We start from the raw sequence: 16,532 nt of genomic DNA on the forward strand, positions 1-16,532 counted from the left end.
TGTAGTAGCGCCACTTGCTAGATAATTGTGGGTTAAAGTGAATGTTATACCTATTAGAACATAGCAAGAAATGTCATTTTAAATCACTTTGGTATGTTTTATACCGTCTTTTTAAATGTATTTTACTTAGCACAATTACATTTGTCCTCATATAGAGAAGTAACAACATGCCTCAACAAAATTCGGAATTCCTTACTACTTGATATGTTGCAGCTTTCTCATTTCTCGAGCTATGGTGAAAATGTGAATATCAAGTCTCATCCAAAAACATGAAACTGCAGGCAGTTTCCCAACCCTACCCCCTAAATTTCGCGGTCGTCATTTTGCAATCCCCACATTCATAGACATCAATACATCTCATAAATGAAAGCAAGCATAGCTTTCATAGTTCGCATACTTATACCCTACGATGTCAACAAAATGTTTACCAGCATTTCATGACCTTGACCTTCACACAAGGTCACAGGTGAGTTCCGAGACTTTGTAACCACTTCAGTCAGTGTTTTGCAAAAACACAAACAGAAAAGGATACCAATCCTATACTAAAAGGGTTGTGCATTCTGTTTACAATCCGGAAAATAGAAGATATGCATTTTTTGAATGGAATGCAGCAAAAAATGTACACTGAGTACAAAAAAAGTGTGCAATGTTTTATAGAGGGTTTTTTTATATGAATTTTGTGAGCGCTATTGACATTTTTCATTTAAAGAAGTAAAAACAATATTATGCCTCAGAGATATTCCAAATGCCTTAAAATGTGATATGTTATAGCCCACTTATTTCTAGAGCTATGGTGAAAATGTGAACATCAAGTCAGTCCCATGCCATAAAATGAAATCAGTTGCAGGCTATTTTCCAACCCTACCCCCTCAATTTCGCGGTCGTCATTTTTCATTCCCCACATTCATAGACATCAATACATTTCAGAGATGAAAGCAAGCATAGCTTTCATAGTTCGCATTCTTATCGCCTACGGTGTCAAAAATATGTTTACCAACATTCGATAACCTTAATTGACCGGCTTCACACAAGGTCACAGGCGAGTTCCGAAACTGATTAACCAGTTCGGTATTTTGCACAAAATTAATACAAACAGAAAACGATTACAAAATCTCTACTTAAAGGGTTGTAAATTCTGTTTGAAATACAGAAAGTAGACGAAATGCATTTTTTTTAATGGAACAGTGCAGCGCGAAATGTACAGTACACAGAAGTTTGCAATGTTTTATACGCATTGTGTGTAGTGCTATGGTTGTTTTTCATTTAAAAAAGTAAAACATAATGCCTCGGAGATATTGAAAATGCTTTAGAACATTTCAAAAGACGGAAGAGGCGAGTTGCAGCAGCCAACACCGCGACTGAGACATTCCCCACATCCAAATGACATCCCATTTTCTCATTGCACACGTTTAACTCTGATTGTTAGAGGGACATCTGCAGAGTTTACGCCCTTCGTGATCCTTTTTACATCTCCACCCCCATCTTGTAAACCCCCCCCCCCCCTCTCTCTCCCACACCCAATATTGTTTGTGTTAGCAGCGGCGAAAGTGGATTATTTGTGCGATGGTATGAGCGGCCTGAATTTTCAACATGGCTGAGTTGGTTTCTCAGTTGCTACAACTGACCAGTGTTTGCGTCCTTCTCGGGTTGCATAAGACACTCTCTGGTCAGAAGATTTTGGAAATCGAAGCTCTTAATATGATAGAAGAGTCAGAGGAAAAGACATGGTTAAAACTGTAGTTTAGTGTCGCATATTCAAGGAACTTGTAAAATTCCGTCCAGAGATCGAGAGGTCTGATAGTCATAGTGATAGCACTTGATAGTGACTTTATTCTTATCTTCTGTCCTCAATCGTTTTCATCATACATTCCAAACGACTTTTGACGCCATAACAAATACACAGGTGAGTAAGTTAAGGAAAATGCAACGGAGAATATAGAGAGTTCAAGTTGCACTATTCCTGTGCAGACCACGGTTTCATGCAACAAATGAACAATCATGCAGACGACCAAAAGGACTGATCAGGTTGTCAGATGTTAGACTGGATCAATACAGCTGCCCATACGATTAATGAGGATGCGTTGGGTCAGTCAGAATGCAAGCCTATATGACATGTTCATGTGTTGTACAAGTGAAACTTTTGTTACTGCTGCATAACATTAATGCACTGGCTACACGTCACTTTGCGATAGAAACACAGAGCAGTTGATTATCAGAAAGTACAAAGAACAAAAACAATCTGATACTGCATGGCCTTTACTGTAATGTAGATTACATTCTCGGAGTGTACATAAAAGATCAGAGAACAGTGCTCATCAACACTCGTGTCATTTGATGCCATTTAGTGGAGGAACGCTTCATTTTCAATTCATAGTATCAACGAGTACGCTAGGGACAAAAAAACAAACACAAAAACTGATGCTACACGGCAGTTTACTGTTGGAGTTTGGAACACACTTTGAGTGTGTTTCGACTCTGGACCTAGAAGTGGTTGTATACCATGTGAGTAGGGCGGGGATGTAGCTCAGTCGGTAGCGCGCTGAATTTGTATCCAGTTGGCCGCTGTCAGCGTGAGTTCGTCCCCACGTTCGGCGAGAGATTTATTTCTCAGAGTCAACTTTTGTGTGCAGACTCTCCTCGGTGTCCGAACACCCCCATGTGTACACGCAAGCACAAGACCAAGTGTGCACGAAAAAGATCCTGTAATCCATGTCAGAGTTCGGTGGGTTATAGAAACACGAAAATACCCAGCATGCTTCCTCCGAAAACGGCGTTTGGCTGCCTAAATGGCGGGGTAAAAAACGGTCATACACGTAAAATTCCACTCGTGCAAAACACGAGTGTACGTGGGAGTTTCAGCCCACGAACGCAGAAGAAGAAATACCATGTGAGTGCCAGCCCTGTATACATTCCACACACTAAAATGGCGGAAGTCAATAATATATATCAGATTGCTTTTCATTGGCTACTTCGATCCTAACATTAACAACTTGTAAGGGCGCATTTCATTGGCTTACAGATGTAACAGAGCTTTTCATTGTCGGAGTGTATACAGTCCTATGGATCCTGTATACACTCGGAGGGCGTGTAGCCTTTACCTAATGTTAACAGTGTGGTGCTTTTAAAAATGTGTATCTTTTTTTCTGTCCCCTTTTGCAGGATAATTACTGGGTGAAACCAAGTGACACTGGAAGATGGCATACGGCGGACAGATGCCGCAGCTTCAGGCACAGAGTCATGACTTGTTTGCTGCAAATGACATGTTCCATGATTTTGATGATGAATCGGCAGAGAACACACTTCGGGCATACGGAGCCACTGCTGGTTCTACGCCCATACAGCGACCAAAGCTTGGCCTTAGTTCAGGAGACACCGATGAAATTCCTATGTATGACTTTCAGGTATGTGGCCCGGACTCTGACTGATGTTACAATTTGGACAATTTATGTGCAGGGGGAAAGATACTTGTCATGCTAAGTTTGTATCGTAATTTAAAGCTAATTTGATGATTTTAACACGATTCTGCCTTTCTCTGCAGTCTCTAGTTGTACCCATATGATACAAGCACGGTTAGCGTTTCAGAGAAAAAAATGACAGCAAAATGTAATGGCTTCACTTAATCACTAGCTCTGTGTGTATGTCTGTATGTGTGAATCTTTCCTCTATGTTTATGACTCTGTGTTTGAAGTCAACTAAATTTTGTAATCATCTGCCAAGGATAACTCTGAGTACTTTTTTCTTGTTCCATTGCGCTGACAGCTGGAGGCACACAAAGATCCACTCATACTGTCGCCAAGATCTTCGCCGTAAGAATCCAGTTTTTAGTGTGTGTGTGTGTGTGTGTGTGTGTGTGTGTGTGTGTGTGTGTGTGTGTGTGTGTGTGTGTCTCACCAACTCCAACTTAATCTTACCTAAGTGATATTAAGTAGAATATTTGACAGGCGAGTAGTCCAGTGGTTAGGATGTCGGCCTTCTGTGTGGAAGAGACATGGTTTGAATCCGGGACGCGTCTGTGGGTGTTAAGAGTGGAGATTATCCTATCTCTCAAGTCAATTTGTGTGCACACCTGCTAGTGCCTTACCCTCATTCGTGTGTACGCGCAAGCACAAGACTGAGTATGCATAAAAAGATCCTGTAATCCATGTCAGAGTAGAGTTTGATGGGTTATAGAAACACAAGAACACCCAGCATGTACTGAATTGGAGTATGACTGTCTAAATAGCGGGAAAAACTGCCATACATGTAAAAGCGCATTCATGCTTACAAGTGTACATGGGGGTTGCAACCCACGAACGCCAAAGAAGACGAAGAAGTATTATAATATATATACATGTACATATATCAGCATATTAAATACTAAAGTACATGTAGCAGAGACCAAAGTCCCCAGCTGATGAAACATTATTGTATGTTGCACTGGTAGTGGTGAATTGATCTTTTATCCATCAATGTAAACTTACCCATGACTGTTTTGTTTTACTTTTCAGGTATGTTAGCACTGTGAAACCTTCCCTGTCCATGCAGTCTTTTCACAGTGTGGCATCTGACATGACAAATTTGTCTGTACTTTCCTACAATCAGTATGACAGGTAGGTATTTGTAGTCTAGCAAACTCACAGTGTAAATTATCCAGATAGCATTTCTTTCAATTATATCACATATGTAGGTCATAATTTTGAGATTTGGCCATCCCTGTTTGAGACTACACTACGACTGCCTTTCTTTCTGTTTGTCACAGAAAAGTGTCAGGACAAATGTCTTGCCAGGCATACTTGTTCTTCACTATTGTTGTAAGATCCTTTTAGATTTAGCCACTGTGAATCTGGAATACATGTGGGAGTTAAAATAAGTTCTTTCATTGATTTGAAGAACAAATAAATCTGTTACAGCATAGCAATAAGTTCCCTCTGCTTGCATAATGTGTTGTAAGTGTCTTGTGTGTCTGTTGAGCAGTTGGGTGCATCACCCCAAAGTGAGGGAGAACTGGAGGCTAGTGCTGGGATCTGGCATTCTTATGGTCCTGGGCATCGGTAAGTCGGCACTGCTTTTTATTGTTTGAATGGTAGAGTAAAGACCGCCTCAGAAGTTGCTTATTTTTGAGAAAACAGACACACTTTTCAGTGAGAAGCAGTTGCTCCCATCGAGCAGCACTTAAAGGCCGAGGGTCGGGTATAAAAGCAGAGCGGCGCGTGGCACTTCAGTCTAATGTCCAACCCTTTTCAGGAAATGAGCTCTCGCTTGAAATATTATTTTCAAAAATGCTCTGTCTATACCAAACTCAAAAGCACCATTTTTGTCAGGCAAACATTTCAAGGTGTACACCGTACATGCACCCCAAAAAGTGTGTATAATAAGCCCTTGATAACATACTTTCAGAAAAAAAATTCACTCACCAAATTTGAATTCAAAATCAAACGGCTGTCAGTAGTGGTGGACTGGGCGGAGCTAAAGACACGAGAAAGATAATGTCCACGCACCGCTCATTCCTTTTCAGCAACACACACCCGCAACACAACGTTTACCAGATGTTGCCTGACCCCAAAGTTCCGGTCACTCTGCGCTATTGCAGCCGCCATGGATGCCACATGACACCACTGGCTAATCTGCCTGATTCAATGATCGTTCTGTAATGAATAAATCATTTCAAAGATAGTCTGCACGTTTCAAATGTTAGTTTGGTTTATATTACTTTTTTTAAAGTGAAACATATCCATCCGAAAAAAACCGTTTTCTTCTTGGGCTGAAAAAGTAAGCTGAAGTTATTTTGTGGATGAATACGATCGTGAGATAGGTACCAATGTCTTGAATTTATGGCAGACTTTTCCAGAGAAAATAATATTGTACGCGTTGCTTGATGTTTCCGGTAGAACACCGCGTGTCACAGTCACGCACGTTGGAACCAAGCACTCATGACTCATGAAAGACATTTTCTTCACTTTTTCACACACTAAAACACCACTCTTCAGGCGACTCTGCGGCAAATGTCGTAATCCCTGTCTGTCACAGATATCATATTCAACAACATCCAGCTATATAGCTATTCTGATGAACACGTGGGGGAATTCGGGGGCTGTGATTGGATGGTCTCTTCCGATCATCAAAGCATAATGCTACGGAAGTCGGCCATTTTTCTCAATATCCAAAAGTATATTGTCAATAACAAAGACGCATGGTTCCGGTTTCTTCCACGTGTATAAAGTACACGCATACCTTGCCAGGTTTGTTTCTGTGACTAGTCGACAGACGATGCCATTTGCTTTGTGTGTGTTTTTGTTGTTGCTTACTGTCCATGACATACATAACGTGTAAAATCCAGTTCTTTAACAGGCAACAAACCTTGCAAATTTCCAGAAGCTGCAATCTGAAGCGACCTATCTCTGATTCTAGCAGACGATCTCTCCAATGTTTAACACAAAATCAGCAAACTCTCCTGTCACATAGAACGTCCATTGTATAGTGCAATGTTAAAATGAAGTTACCGGTCTGAAACATTTAGTCGTTTCTTCTGAGACAATCCTTGTTCTCTTATCATCTACTGATTTACCGCAGTCTTCACCACGCGAATTCCCAACAGAAGTCAGACTTTCGAACATACAATCTACGTAGGCAAGCATGATACGTCATGACGTCATATGATTCCTAGTATATTGACGTAGAGCTAAACATCCGGTTATCTCGAGTTTTCTCCGTAATACATGTCCGTGGGTTTTTCAATGTTCGGTTATTTCCGTGGCTTCATGAGGAAAGGGAACCGTCGTCTGCAATCAACGACATGGACCATTCTGGTACTTGTTGCTGACAAAAACATGATTTTAACACAGAATTTAATGTCAGAATAGCTATATAAACGCTATTGTGTTTTCATCGTAGCAATAGGGTCCGATATTTAGACTCGAACAAGTATAATGCTCGTCGGCATTATACTTGTCTCGTCTAAATATCGGGCCCTATTGCTACGCTGAAAACACAATAGCTGTTAATAGTGATCCTCTGCTATCTAATTAAAACTTTATTAGTCACAAAGCTATTCTCCTCCGGCCACGACGCGACACCATGCCTTTTCTGACTAAATGCAAGTTTTCCCACCAAATTTCTCCTCTTCCCTCAAATTTTGGTGACCTAGTTAGTCTCAGACAAAACCAAACATGTGGGCTGGGGGAGCGAAATGCACGCTCACAGTGCCGTTATGTATCTGGATTTACTGGTCAACCTGAAGCCAACGGTCACATTTGTAATTAACAACCGCAAACTATACATTCTGTTCAAAATGAGGGTGTCTAACAAGTCAGTTTCAACTTGTTAGATTCACAGACTTTACATTTGGCTTATTATGGCAAAGACAATGGTCAAGATATTTTCTTTAGAGAATGCAGTCGGTTTGTGTAACAAGGGTTCCATTGTTCCAAAAGCGGGCTAGACTGACCTACTCCTCTTGAAAACGGTACCGACCTTGATACCTTGGGAACTGTAAAACCAAGACACAGAGCTACATAGTGGCGCCAATGTCTTGGATGAAACATTCAAACATGCATGTACAGAAAGCAGTGACACATTTAACTCTGTAGATGGTCCCTCAAGTTCTTGGCATCCGATTGTTGGTGCGAGTTTCCACTCAGGTTCTGCACCAAGAGAGAGGATATTTCTACTCTTCAGTCTGCAACATGAAGTCAGGTTGACCGGTTGTGTCAGTGTATTGCACAGTATAACTTTCACCATGTGCTCAGTGTACAAATGCACGCATGCGTGTGTGTGTGTGTGTGTGTGTGTGTGTGTGTGTGTGTGTAATCTGCACTCAGCGGATTTATTGCTAGTGTTAATAAATGATTGCCACTAATAATACTTTCAAATAACCGTCAGAAAAAAAGGTGAATACAGTGGAACCCCTCTTTAAGACCTCCAATAATCTGTGAAAATCAGGTCTTCAAAAGGAGTCTTAAAAGGGGGGTAAATCTACACAGGTTATGAACAGAAAGTCTGCAAAAACAAGGTCTTCAAAGGGAGGAAGTCTTAAATTGGGGGTCTTAAAAGGGGGGTTCCTCTGTACCACAAACACATACACACACACACACCACACACACACACACACACACACACACACATAACGGGAGTTTACAGAGGTTCACAAGAAAGGCACGAAAAGGCACACACACCAAGGAGAGGTATGCAGTCTGCTGTTCGCTTGTTTAATCAAGCGGAATGCCTTGGCCACTGCATCCACCAGACTTGGTAACTTGAGACCTGTCGGTCACTGAAAATAGGCTCCGCCTAGACCCATGGGTATTTTGGCCTGTTGGACCTCGGCCTTTAAGACAAATGTTATTCTGTGTAGACTGTGAGTCATTGGTACCAGTGTTATTGTTTCTGTCTTGACCCCTGCCCTTTCATGATAACCAAGGTTGATGTTTTCAAGGACCTGTATTGTTTTCTGAATTTCATAAATATTGTTGTTGTTGTAACAGGGAACCTTAGTTGTAGTACTTCAGAAATCTTATAAAACTCATTACATGTTTAGATGCCTAGGAAATTAATGGTGTTCTTTTCGAAGTGTTTTATAAAAAGTGGCTTGTTAAAATGGCCGACTTTAGCTTGTCTTGTTTGGAGTGTGTGTGTGTGTGCAGGGATGGCCAAAAAATCCGCCGGGCTAGTAGAAACCGCCTGGCTGGCCAATGAAAATTCTGGTCAAATGCGACCCTTTTGGTTGTAATATTGGGTTTTAAAGCCACTTCAGATCAACTGTGGTATGTACCGGGCCAGCGAAATTTCTGCTGGGCTAGTGAATTTCTTGAAGTTACTCGCCCGGCTGGCGAGTTACAATTTTGAGATTTGGCCATCCCTGGTGTGTGTGTGTGTGTGTGTGTGTGTGTGTGTGTGTGTGTGTGTGTGTGTTTAGGTTTGTGAGTTTAGGTTTGTGTGTATGTGTGTGTTTACTTTGCTGGTTATCTCTAAAGGTCTGGATCTCACTTTGTTTCAGTTCTGATCATCGTTGGAATTGGCATTGCTTTGTCACCAGTGTCAGGCAAGTAGTCTTCTTTATTCAATTAGCTATAAACAGGCTGTGGCTGCCTTGAAAAGGGAAGGAGATGGAGTGGCTGAAATGAGAAATAGAGAACATTTATTTAACTATCAGACTTTTGGAAAGTTACCACATCTCTCCACCTGGAAATCACTTGCATTGTCTTGGACTGCGCATAATTTTCGACTTTAAATAGTTTCAAAATGAAACTGTGTTCGAATGTCATAGTGGAAGAATTCAGCAGTAGAGCCGATTTGCATTCTTACATCAATTAAATCAATATTTACTTTAGTTTGGAGTAGAGGCATAATGTTAAACTGCTGAAGCTTTTTGGTTCGATACTTACATTTATGACATGGAATTTAAGGTTAATTAATTGTGTGCGGTTATACAGCCCATGAGTTGAGCACACACATAATATCAAACTTAACAATTTGTGAAGTTGTTGTTTCTGGGTGTGTTTTTTTTTTTTTAAATAATGACAACAGTGGGATTTTTCTCTCAATCGCCTCCGGCGAAAACGTTGCCGCACAAATGGCGCCGTTGACTTACATTAACGATTGTGGCACATCTGTGTTATCAATATTAATCCACAAATAGGAAAAATAACAAGTATAAGCAAATCTATGTCTCTAATTTGCATCACAATGCAGAAACATATTACGGGCCTGCACCTTAGCGGTCGCCCGACAGCCCCGGGCGGGTTCAAATCACCTCGGGCGAGTTCAAAATTCCTCTGAAATCGCCCGCCGGGCGGGTTCAAATTTCGCGAAAGCATAAAGTCATTAGGCAACGCAGTCAATGGGAACGGCCGGCGAACAAAGATCTCTCGCGGGCGATCTCAAAATCTGTCACTTCTCTACTGCCCACTCACCCCCCCCCTCCCTCTCCCCCCCCCCCTCTCCCCCACTTTCAGAAGGACTCAGGACTACCACCAATCAAGCCCAGACACATTGGCTAGATAGCTACCCCCCTCCGCCTCACTTGACCGTGTCATCATAAAGAAAAAGAAAAAAAACCAAGAAAGCAACTTAAAAAAACTTTTGTCTTCAGCTTTTTATACTTGTTTTCACACAACGAAAAATATGATTAAAAAAAACCATTTTGCTGATTTACTTTTTTTTTAAAGTGTGTGTGTTTAGGTGGTAAGTAAAGTTCCATAGTAAATTATTTTGTAAATTGTGTGGTAGGGGGTACATAAAGGGGGTAACTTTCAGTGAGGTTTAGTGTGTGATTGTGTGACAGGGTGTGAATGTTGTTTTGATTTCTTGTTTCTTTGTGGCGGCTTTTATTTTGAATTCTTTATTAAAACAAGGTTAATTATCATTATATTAAAATATAGCATTTTAGTCATCAAGTCTTGTGTGTGTTTGTGGTAGTTATTAGTAGTGCAAATCCACATGTATGCATTATAAGTATGAATGTACGTCTTTTGTGTATGTGCTTAGCACGCGACGAGCCGCTGAGGCGGTTGTAAGAAATCCGGGCAGGTTGGGGGCCTGTTGGGATTTGGGGGGGCCGGTTCAAATTTTGACTTACCGGCCCGCCTGGCCGGTAGCCAAAAAAGTTAAGGCACACCCCTGATATTAACACCAATACTAATTTTGTTCTTGACACGAAAATTAATCTACACATGTTTTAGGGGTCTTGTTGGTCTGCGGATAGAGTTTAATTTCAAATAAGATAGTGAAGACGGCAAATCTCCTTGTGCTGTTCGGAGTCACATCCCTGTTTCTCTCAAATGTCAAGTCATATACCCTTTCCTTTACGTCTGTTTCACGGTGATGAAGGACATGGAAAAATCTCTTTATTATTGATTTAAAGTCTCATTTCTTTGACAGCGAACAGACATATGGATGTATCCTATATTGTGTTTTGGAATGAAGAATGGAGTGGAGGAGGTTATTAAGTGAGCATGGTGATTTCATTTCAGGTTACCATTGCATCGTCATCATTGTCATTGGCACACTCTGTCTCATTCCTGGTGGTGAGTTATTCTGTTTTATGCTTTTTTGTGGGTGGTAGGTTTTGAGGCAGAGGGTGCGTTCCACTTCCGTTCCATATATGTAACATATGCATCTGTTGTATTAATGAACACATTTACTTGGTCTCTTTAGTACTGGTCTTCTGTACTGTTTTTAATTGTATGCATGTCTTCTGTACTCTTTATGTTCGTGTGTGTGTTTTTTATACTATAATTTATATTTGTATGCATGTCTTTTCAGGTTACCACTTTATCTACATCTACTGTGCAGCCATTGGACGACCAGGGTTTCACTTCAGTAATTTGCCTGCGCTGCGATAACACAGGCTGCCTGCCATGTGCGGCAACGAATTGGTATCCCTTTAAGTATGTTGCAAGTGTCGGGAGTCACAATCCTGTAGAAAAAGGAACTGAGAACTGAGATCACTGTCCAGGTCTTTTATCGTGACTGTGAAAAAACAAAACAAAAACAGGTCATTGTGAATTCTTTTGTAGAAAAAGTTCAAGTTAAAGCAGACAATTGTGTGATATTATAAAGGTAGGTAGAGACTGACTGTCACTTGCCAATAACATTTTTTGTTAGCAGTGACAATCACAATGCTTTACATATTGTACTTACTTATTGTAGTTTGGCTTTATATAATGGGTTTAGGTTTTAGAGGAACCACAACCTGTTGCAAATCACAAGACATTATGATGTCTTTGAAGTGACTATCTGTAGTTCAGTGTTTTCTACAGTGTAGGGAAAGTTTGAGGAAGTTATTGGCAACAAAAGAAATGAAAGACTGTTTTGGTCAAGTAGGGGTTGACATTTTCTTGTGGGCAACTTTATGGATTTATTTTGAAATACTTAGCAAAATTGAGCAGGCAAATGTCGTCTGGTTCTGAGGCCGTGATTCTACATCATTATTATTATTGAATTTTAAATTTGTTATATCTTTTTTGATGGATAGAAAACTTTTGATTTCGAATTACATGTAGTGATTTTCTTTGGATCCAGTGGAATTTCTAAGCACTTTGCTTCTCGATGTCATCTATCACTTTTGTGAATTCTTTTCTGATTCAGTGACCTCTTCTATTCTCCTTCACAGTACTTGTAAGACATGAGTTGTCATTTGATTTTTAGTGCATGAAGAGAGAGACAGAGACAGAGAGAGAAAGAGAGAGAGAGAGAGAGAGAGAGAGAGAGAGTGAGTTAGTTGGGGAGGGGGGGGGGTGAAGAGAGAGAGAGAGAGTGTGTGTGTGTGTGTGTGTGTGTGTGTTTGATTTGAATGTATTATTGTGACTGTGCTTTTTTTTTTTAAAGAGTTCCTATTTGTTTGTGTGGACGGGTATTATCAAAGCCTTAAAAGGTATATGATTTTAAATGCACTGATATTACTAGAATAGAAATGAGTACTTTTCTTGATTTTGTTTTTTTGTTTTTTCATCACGATATTTCCTATATCATATGCTGTTGCTTGTGTTTGGAAAACAACCCTGTTTCTGCTGCTTGTTGGTTGCTTTTACTGTTGGCATTGGATCTGAGTGATTCTTTGGGTTTAAGATATTATTATTTATTTAAAGGTTGTGTTTTATTCATGAAATGATCTCAGTATGTTTGAAGAATCTTGTTTTGTGTTCTTTGTTTTTAGCTTTTGCATCGCCATTTATATTTAAAAAAAATCATGCTGAGGTTGCTATTTTCATGGTGTCAGTCAAATTGTGTTTATATTTGTACTTATGAAAGCTGCATTAGTTTTTAGTCTGTGATCTTATGTTTTTGTGTTTTTCAACAGTTGTCAAAGAGTGAAAGACCCACATATTTTGGCTCATGACCCAAATCACCTGGGATTGGCCTGCTGGCATTATCTAGTGAAAAAAACCAACAACGGGGATATCTTTTCTTTTAAATTTTGTTGACCCGAAATGACAAGAAATCTTGGTTCTTTTATCGCGAGTATATTTTTGTTACTTCTTTACCTTGTTTCATGTTATCTTAATCTGTGCGTACAACGGGTTAGCCAGTGATTTCAGACAGGGCATTATTTCTGAACAAATGTTGTTCATAGCTTTGCAGAAATATCAGCTTGTAAAGAGTGTACACTTTCAGTCTCAGATCTGACCTTTACTATTGCTGTAGATATTTAAGTATTCAGTCAAATGATCTGATGTTGAGTAGAAATGCTTTGGTCTTGTACAATCCTGTACTATGTATTGTTATTACTATGTTGATTATTGAACTTAGGTATTTCTTTAATATTTTCTTTGAGAAGTTGTCATAATTTAGGCATACATGTAATTGTAACTGTGCATGTATTGGAGACTTGACCCTACGATTATGGCTCCTTGCATAATATTAGCAGAGAAGCATTTAGAACATTAGACAGTGCCAATAAGAGTAACCCAAAACCATCTTGTCTTAGTGTGCATGTCATACATTGTTCATGTATATGTACATGTATGTGATACAATGTACACTGTGTATGTAAAGCTGTTTAGAGCTCATGAGCCTTACACTTAGTGTTGAGCATAGTCCCGTTCTACCAAGCAGTGCAGTTTATTTATTTCTGCTACATTGAGTTGATACAATGTTAATGAAAGTTAAGTTTTAATATTTTGTCACATACCTTTTTTGATAGTTCATTTTCTTTTATTTGTGTGCGAAGCAAGTAGAACATGTTTCTGGCAGATTTAAAAAAAAAAAAGAAGTTTTTGTTGTCTTACCTAACAGAATCAAAGTTTACATTTTCTTATGAATTCAGATGAACAGTTTTAAGGCAGTTTGAGGTGTTTGATCCAGAAATACTTCAGTTTTAACATTTGACTGTTCCCTGAACATCACAGAAAACATTACCCACCCACCTTGGCACTGTTAACAAGTTACAAAGTAGTTATATTTGTGAGTACATGTATGTGTGGACATGTCCATCTGTCGTCCATCCATCCAGATGCATACAAATGGGTTTTGCTTTTGCCAAGCTTATGATTACACAGTGAAAATGGCAGTAGCCACACAAAGATTAATTTTACAACTGCTTCAGTCTTGTGTGTGTCACAATAGCTTCTCATTGTTCATGGCTTTTACTCTGTGTGAAAGCTGATCTGGATTTGCTTTTGATCTAATTATTGTGCCAGTTGTATGCATTGTTTTTGCGATAATTTTGCATTATTGGGGGCACACAAGAACTGTCTGATGTAGGAGGATTTTACATGTACTGTTGTTTTCATCAGAACGCTTAAAAGCAAAATTGGTTGTACACATATTGTCTAAGGTTCCAGTATTTCATTGGGGGCAGAGATGGGGGGAAAAGAGAGAGAGAGAGATTAAAAGCAATTTTTGCCATTTTTCTTTTTTTGCATCTTTGGAATCTCACTTTGGTACAAGCTTTTAATCAAGCACACACTTTTATAAATTATGGAATAGCTGAAGGAAACATATTGATGAGCTGCACAGATTGTTGTTACTCAGCACTATTTTGATTCAGCAGATTGAAGTTATGCATGCAACACTTCTTTGTAGGGAGAATACAAACTTGACTTGATTGCTTCTATATATATATACGACTTGTGTCTGTGTGTGTGTTTGTGTATCTGTGTATTTGTGTATTTGTGTGTTTGTATATTTGTGTATTCGCCATGCACGGCCAAAGTTCTCGATGGATCTGCTTCAAATTTGGTGGGCATATTCAGGTAGACCCGGGACACGACACAACCTGGTCGATATTTCAACACGTGCTCTCAGCGCGCAGCGCGGAACCGATTTTGGTTCCACCTCAGCTATTTTGGTTCCACCTCAGCTACCCGGGCCCCCATACCGACACACCATAGCCGCTACACCACATCACAACGCCAAAGTTCTCGGTGGATCTTTTTCAAATTTGGACACCGTATTCAGCTACACCCCGGACACAATATCATCGATGAGATATTTCAACACGTGCTCTCAGCGCGCAGCGCTGAACTGATTTTGCTTTTTGTGTTCATTTCACCATTATAAGTAACTCTTCCTTATCTTCTCCAGTGTTTGGCGTTTATCTCCCTTCCTTCGTGTGGCTTTCCCGTTCAGTTGTAAGTTACTACTATTTTTAGAATGTCACTGCGCTGTCCACTGCGCTGAGCGTCTTCGGATATTCCCGGCGTTCTGTTACTGTTACTATTTTTAGAAGGTCAACGCAGTGTACAGAACGTAAATTGGACCCGTAAATTATCCTCACTGTAAAAGTGCAAAGGTCGAATCAATTTATAGCCACGCGAAAAATACACTGTCATCTATCTCTCTATAGATACGGCTTCTCTGTGTTTTTGTGTGTGTGTGTGTGTGTGTCTCTATATGAGCAACACCTGTGCATTGTTCAGTTCTGTTTGTGATGTGGTCTGGCGGCTTTTGTGTAATTTTATGTACTGGCCTTCCTTTGAGAAGCCATAACTTGCTCAGTCCTGTTTGAGTGGAGTTCGCCTCCAAAGGTGATTAACACGGTTACATTCGTCGACAAGGATGGGACTCGATATGGTCAGGAATGGTATTATGGCCACTGAATCATTTTCGTGCTGTTCCCATTCCACGAATCTGGGAGGGACCTAAGCTTGGCGGGTCCATTGTTCGGACCCGGCGAAGCCGGCGTACGGCTCTAAGTACTTCTTCCCGGCGAAGCCGGCTACCCGGCGAAGCGGGTATTCATTCTAGTCTTTGATAATTTAAATGATGTTCTGCAGAAAAAAAAGACCAGACTTTGCTATTGTCCAGTGTGCAATATTTTATTTATAATTGAAATTATGACGTAATTTCACTTGTTTCCGCATGGATTGGCTGTGAAAATGTGTGTGGGAAACGGAAATAAATGCTGCTTGCAGTGATATTTATGATGCATTCCAGTTATCATTTTTGAGTCACTTGAGAAAAAGTGACTATGTAATCGGTCAGTGTTAGTCTGTCCGTCCGGCCGGCCGTCCGGCCGGCCGTCCGTAGACACCACCTTAACGTTGGACTTTTCTCGGAAACTATCAAAGCGATCCGGCTCATATTTTGTTTAGTCGTGACCTCCAATGACCTCTACACTTTAACGATGGTTTCGTTGACCTTTGACCTTTTTCAAGGTCACAGGTCAGCGTCAAAGGAAAAATTAGACATTTTATATCTTTGACAAAGTTCATCGGATGTGATTGAAACTTTGTAGGATTATTCTTTACATCAAAGTATTTACATCTGTAGCCTTTTACGAACGTTTTCAGAAAAACAAGGGAGATAACTAGCCTTTTCTGTTCGGCAACACACAACTTAACGTTGGGCTTTTCTCGGAAACTATAAAAGTGACCGGGCTCAAATTTTATGTGAACGTGACTCCCAGTGACCTCTACACTTTGACGTCTGCTTTGGTGACCTTTGACCTTTTTCAAGGTCACAGGTATGTCTTGAAGGAAAAAAATTGAAATATCATATCTCTGAAACTATTCATCGGATTTGATTCAAACTTTATATGATTATTCTTTACATCAAATTATTTACATCTGTATTGTGTTGTGAATAGCAATTTCTTCCTGTCCATCTGATGCCTC

The 16,532-nt window shown here is 40.1% G+C and overlaps 1 protein-coding gene across 2 annotated transcripts; it reads left to right on the forward strand.

The window, feature by feature from the left end:
- Positions 1-1,584: 1,584 nt before the first annotated feature.
- On the forward strand, positions 1,585-14,831 carry LOC138962467 (transmembrane protein 134-like). Of its 2 annotated transcripts, XM_070334294.1 has the most exons (9): positions 1,585-1,903; positions 3,160-3,401; positions 3,760-3,806; positions 4,488-4,589; positions 4,954-5,030; positions 8,972-9,016; positions 10,947-11,000; positions 11,239-11,363; positions 12,776-14,548. In XM_070334294.1, exons 2-8 carry the CDS (start codon positions 3,195-3,197, stop codon positions 11,316-11,318), a joined length of 612 nt encoding a protein of 203 aa, XP_070190395.1. In that variant the 5' UTR covers positions 1,585-1,903; positions 3,160-3,194; the 3' UTR covers positions 11,319-11,363; positions 12,776-14,548. The 2 variants fall into 2 exon arrangements, with proteins under 2 accessions (XP_070190395.1, XP_070190394.1); XM_070334293.1 differs by having other exon boundaries at positions 11,239-14,831.
- Positions 14,832-16,532: the final 1,701 nt, after the last annotated feature.

Source organism: Littorina saxatilis, linkage group LG3 (genome assembly GCF_037325665.1).
Source record: "Littorina saxatilis isolate snail1 linkage group LG3, US_GU_Lsax_2.0, whole genome shotgun sequence".
Taxonomy (NCBI): Eukaryota; Metazoa; Mollusca; class Gastropoda; order Littorinimorpha; family Littorinidae; genus Littorina; species Littorina saxatilis.

Coding starts and splice junctions, on each gene's coding strand:
- LOC138962467 (XM_070334293.1), top strand. CDS start 3,195: ATGGCATACGGCGGACAGATGCCGCAGCTTCAGGCACAGAGTCATGAC. Junction 3,402..3,759: donor TTCCTATGTATGACTTTCAG/GTATGTGGCCCG, acceptor TTGCGCTGACAG/CTGGAGGCACACAAAGATCC. Junction 3,807..4,487: donor CTGTCGCCAAGATCTTCGCC/GTAAGAATCCAG, acceptor TTTACTTTTCAG/GTATGTTAGCACTGTGAAAC.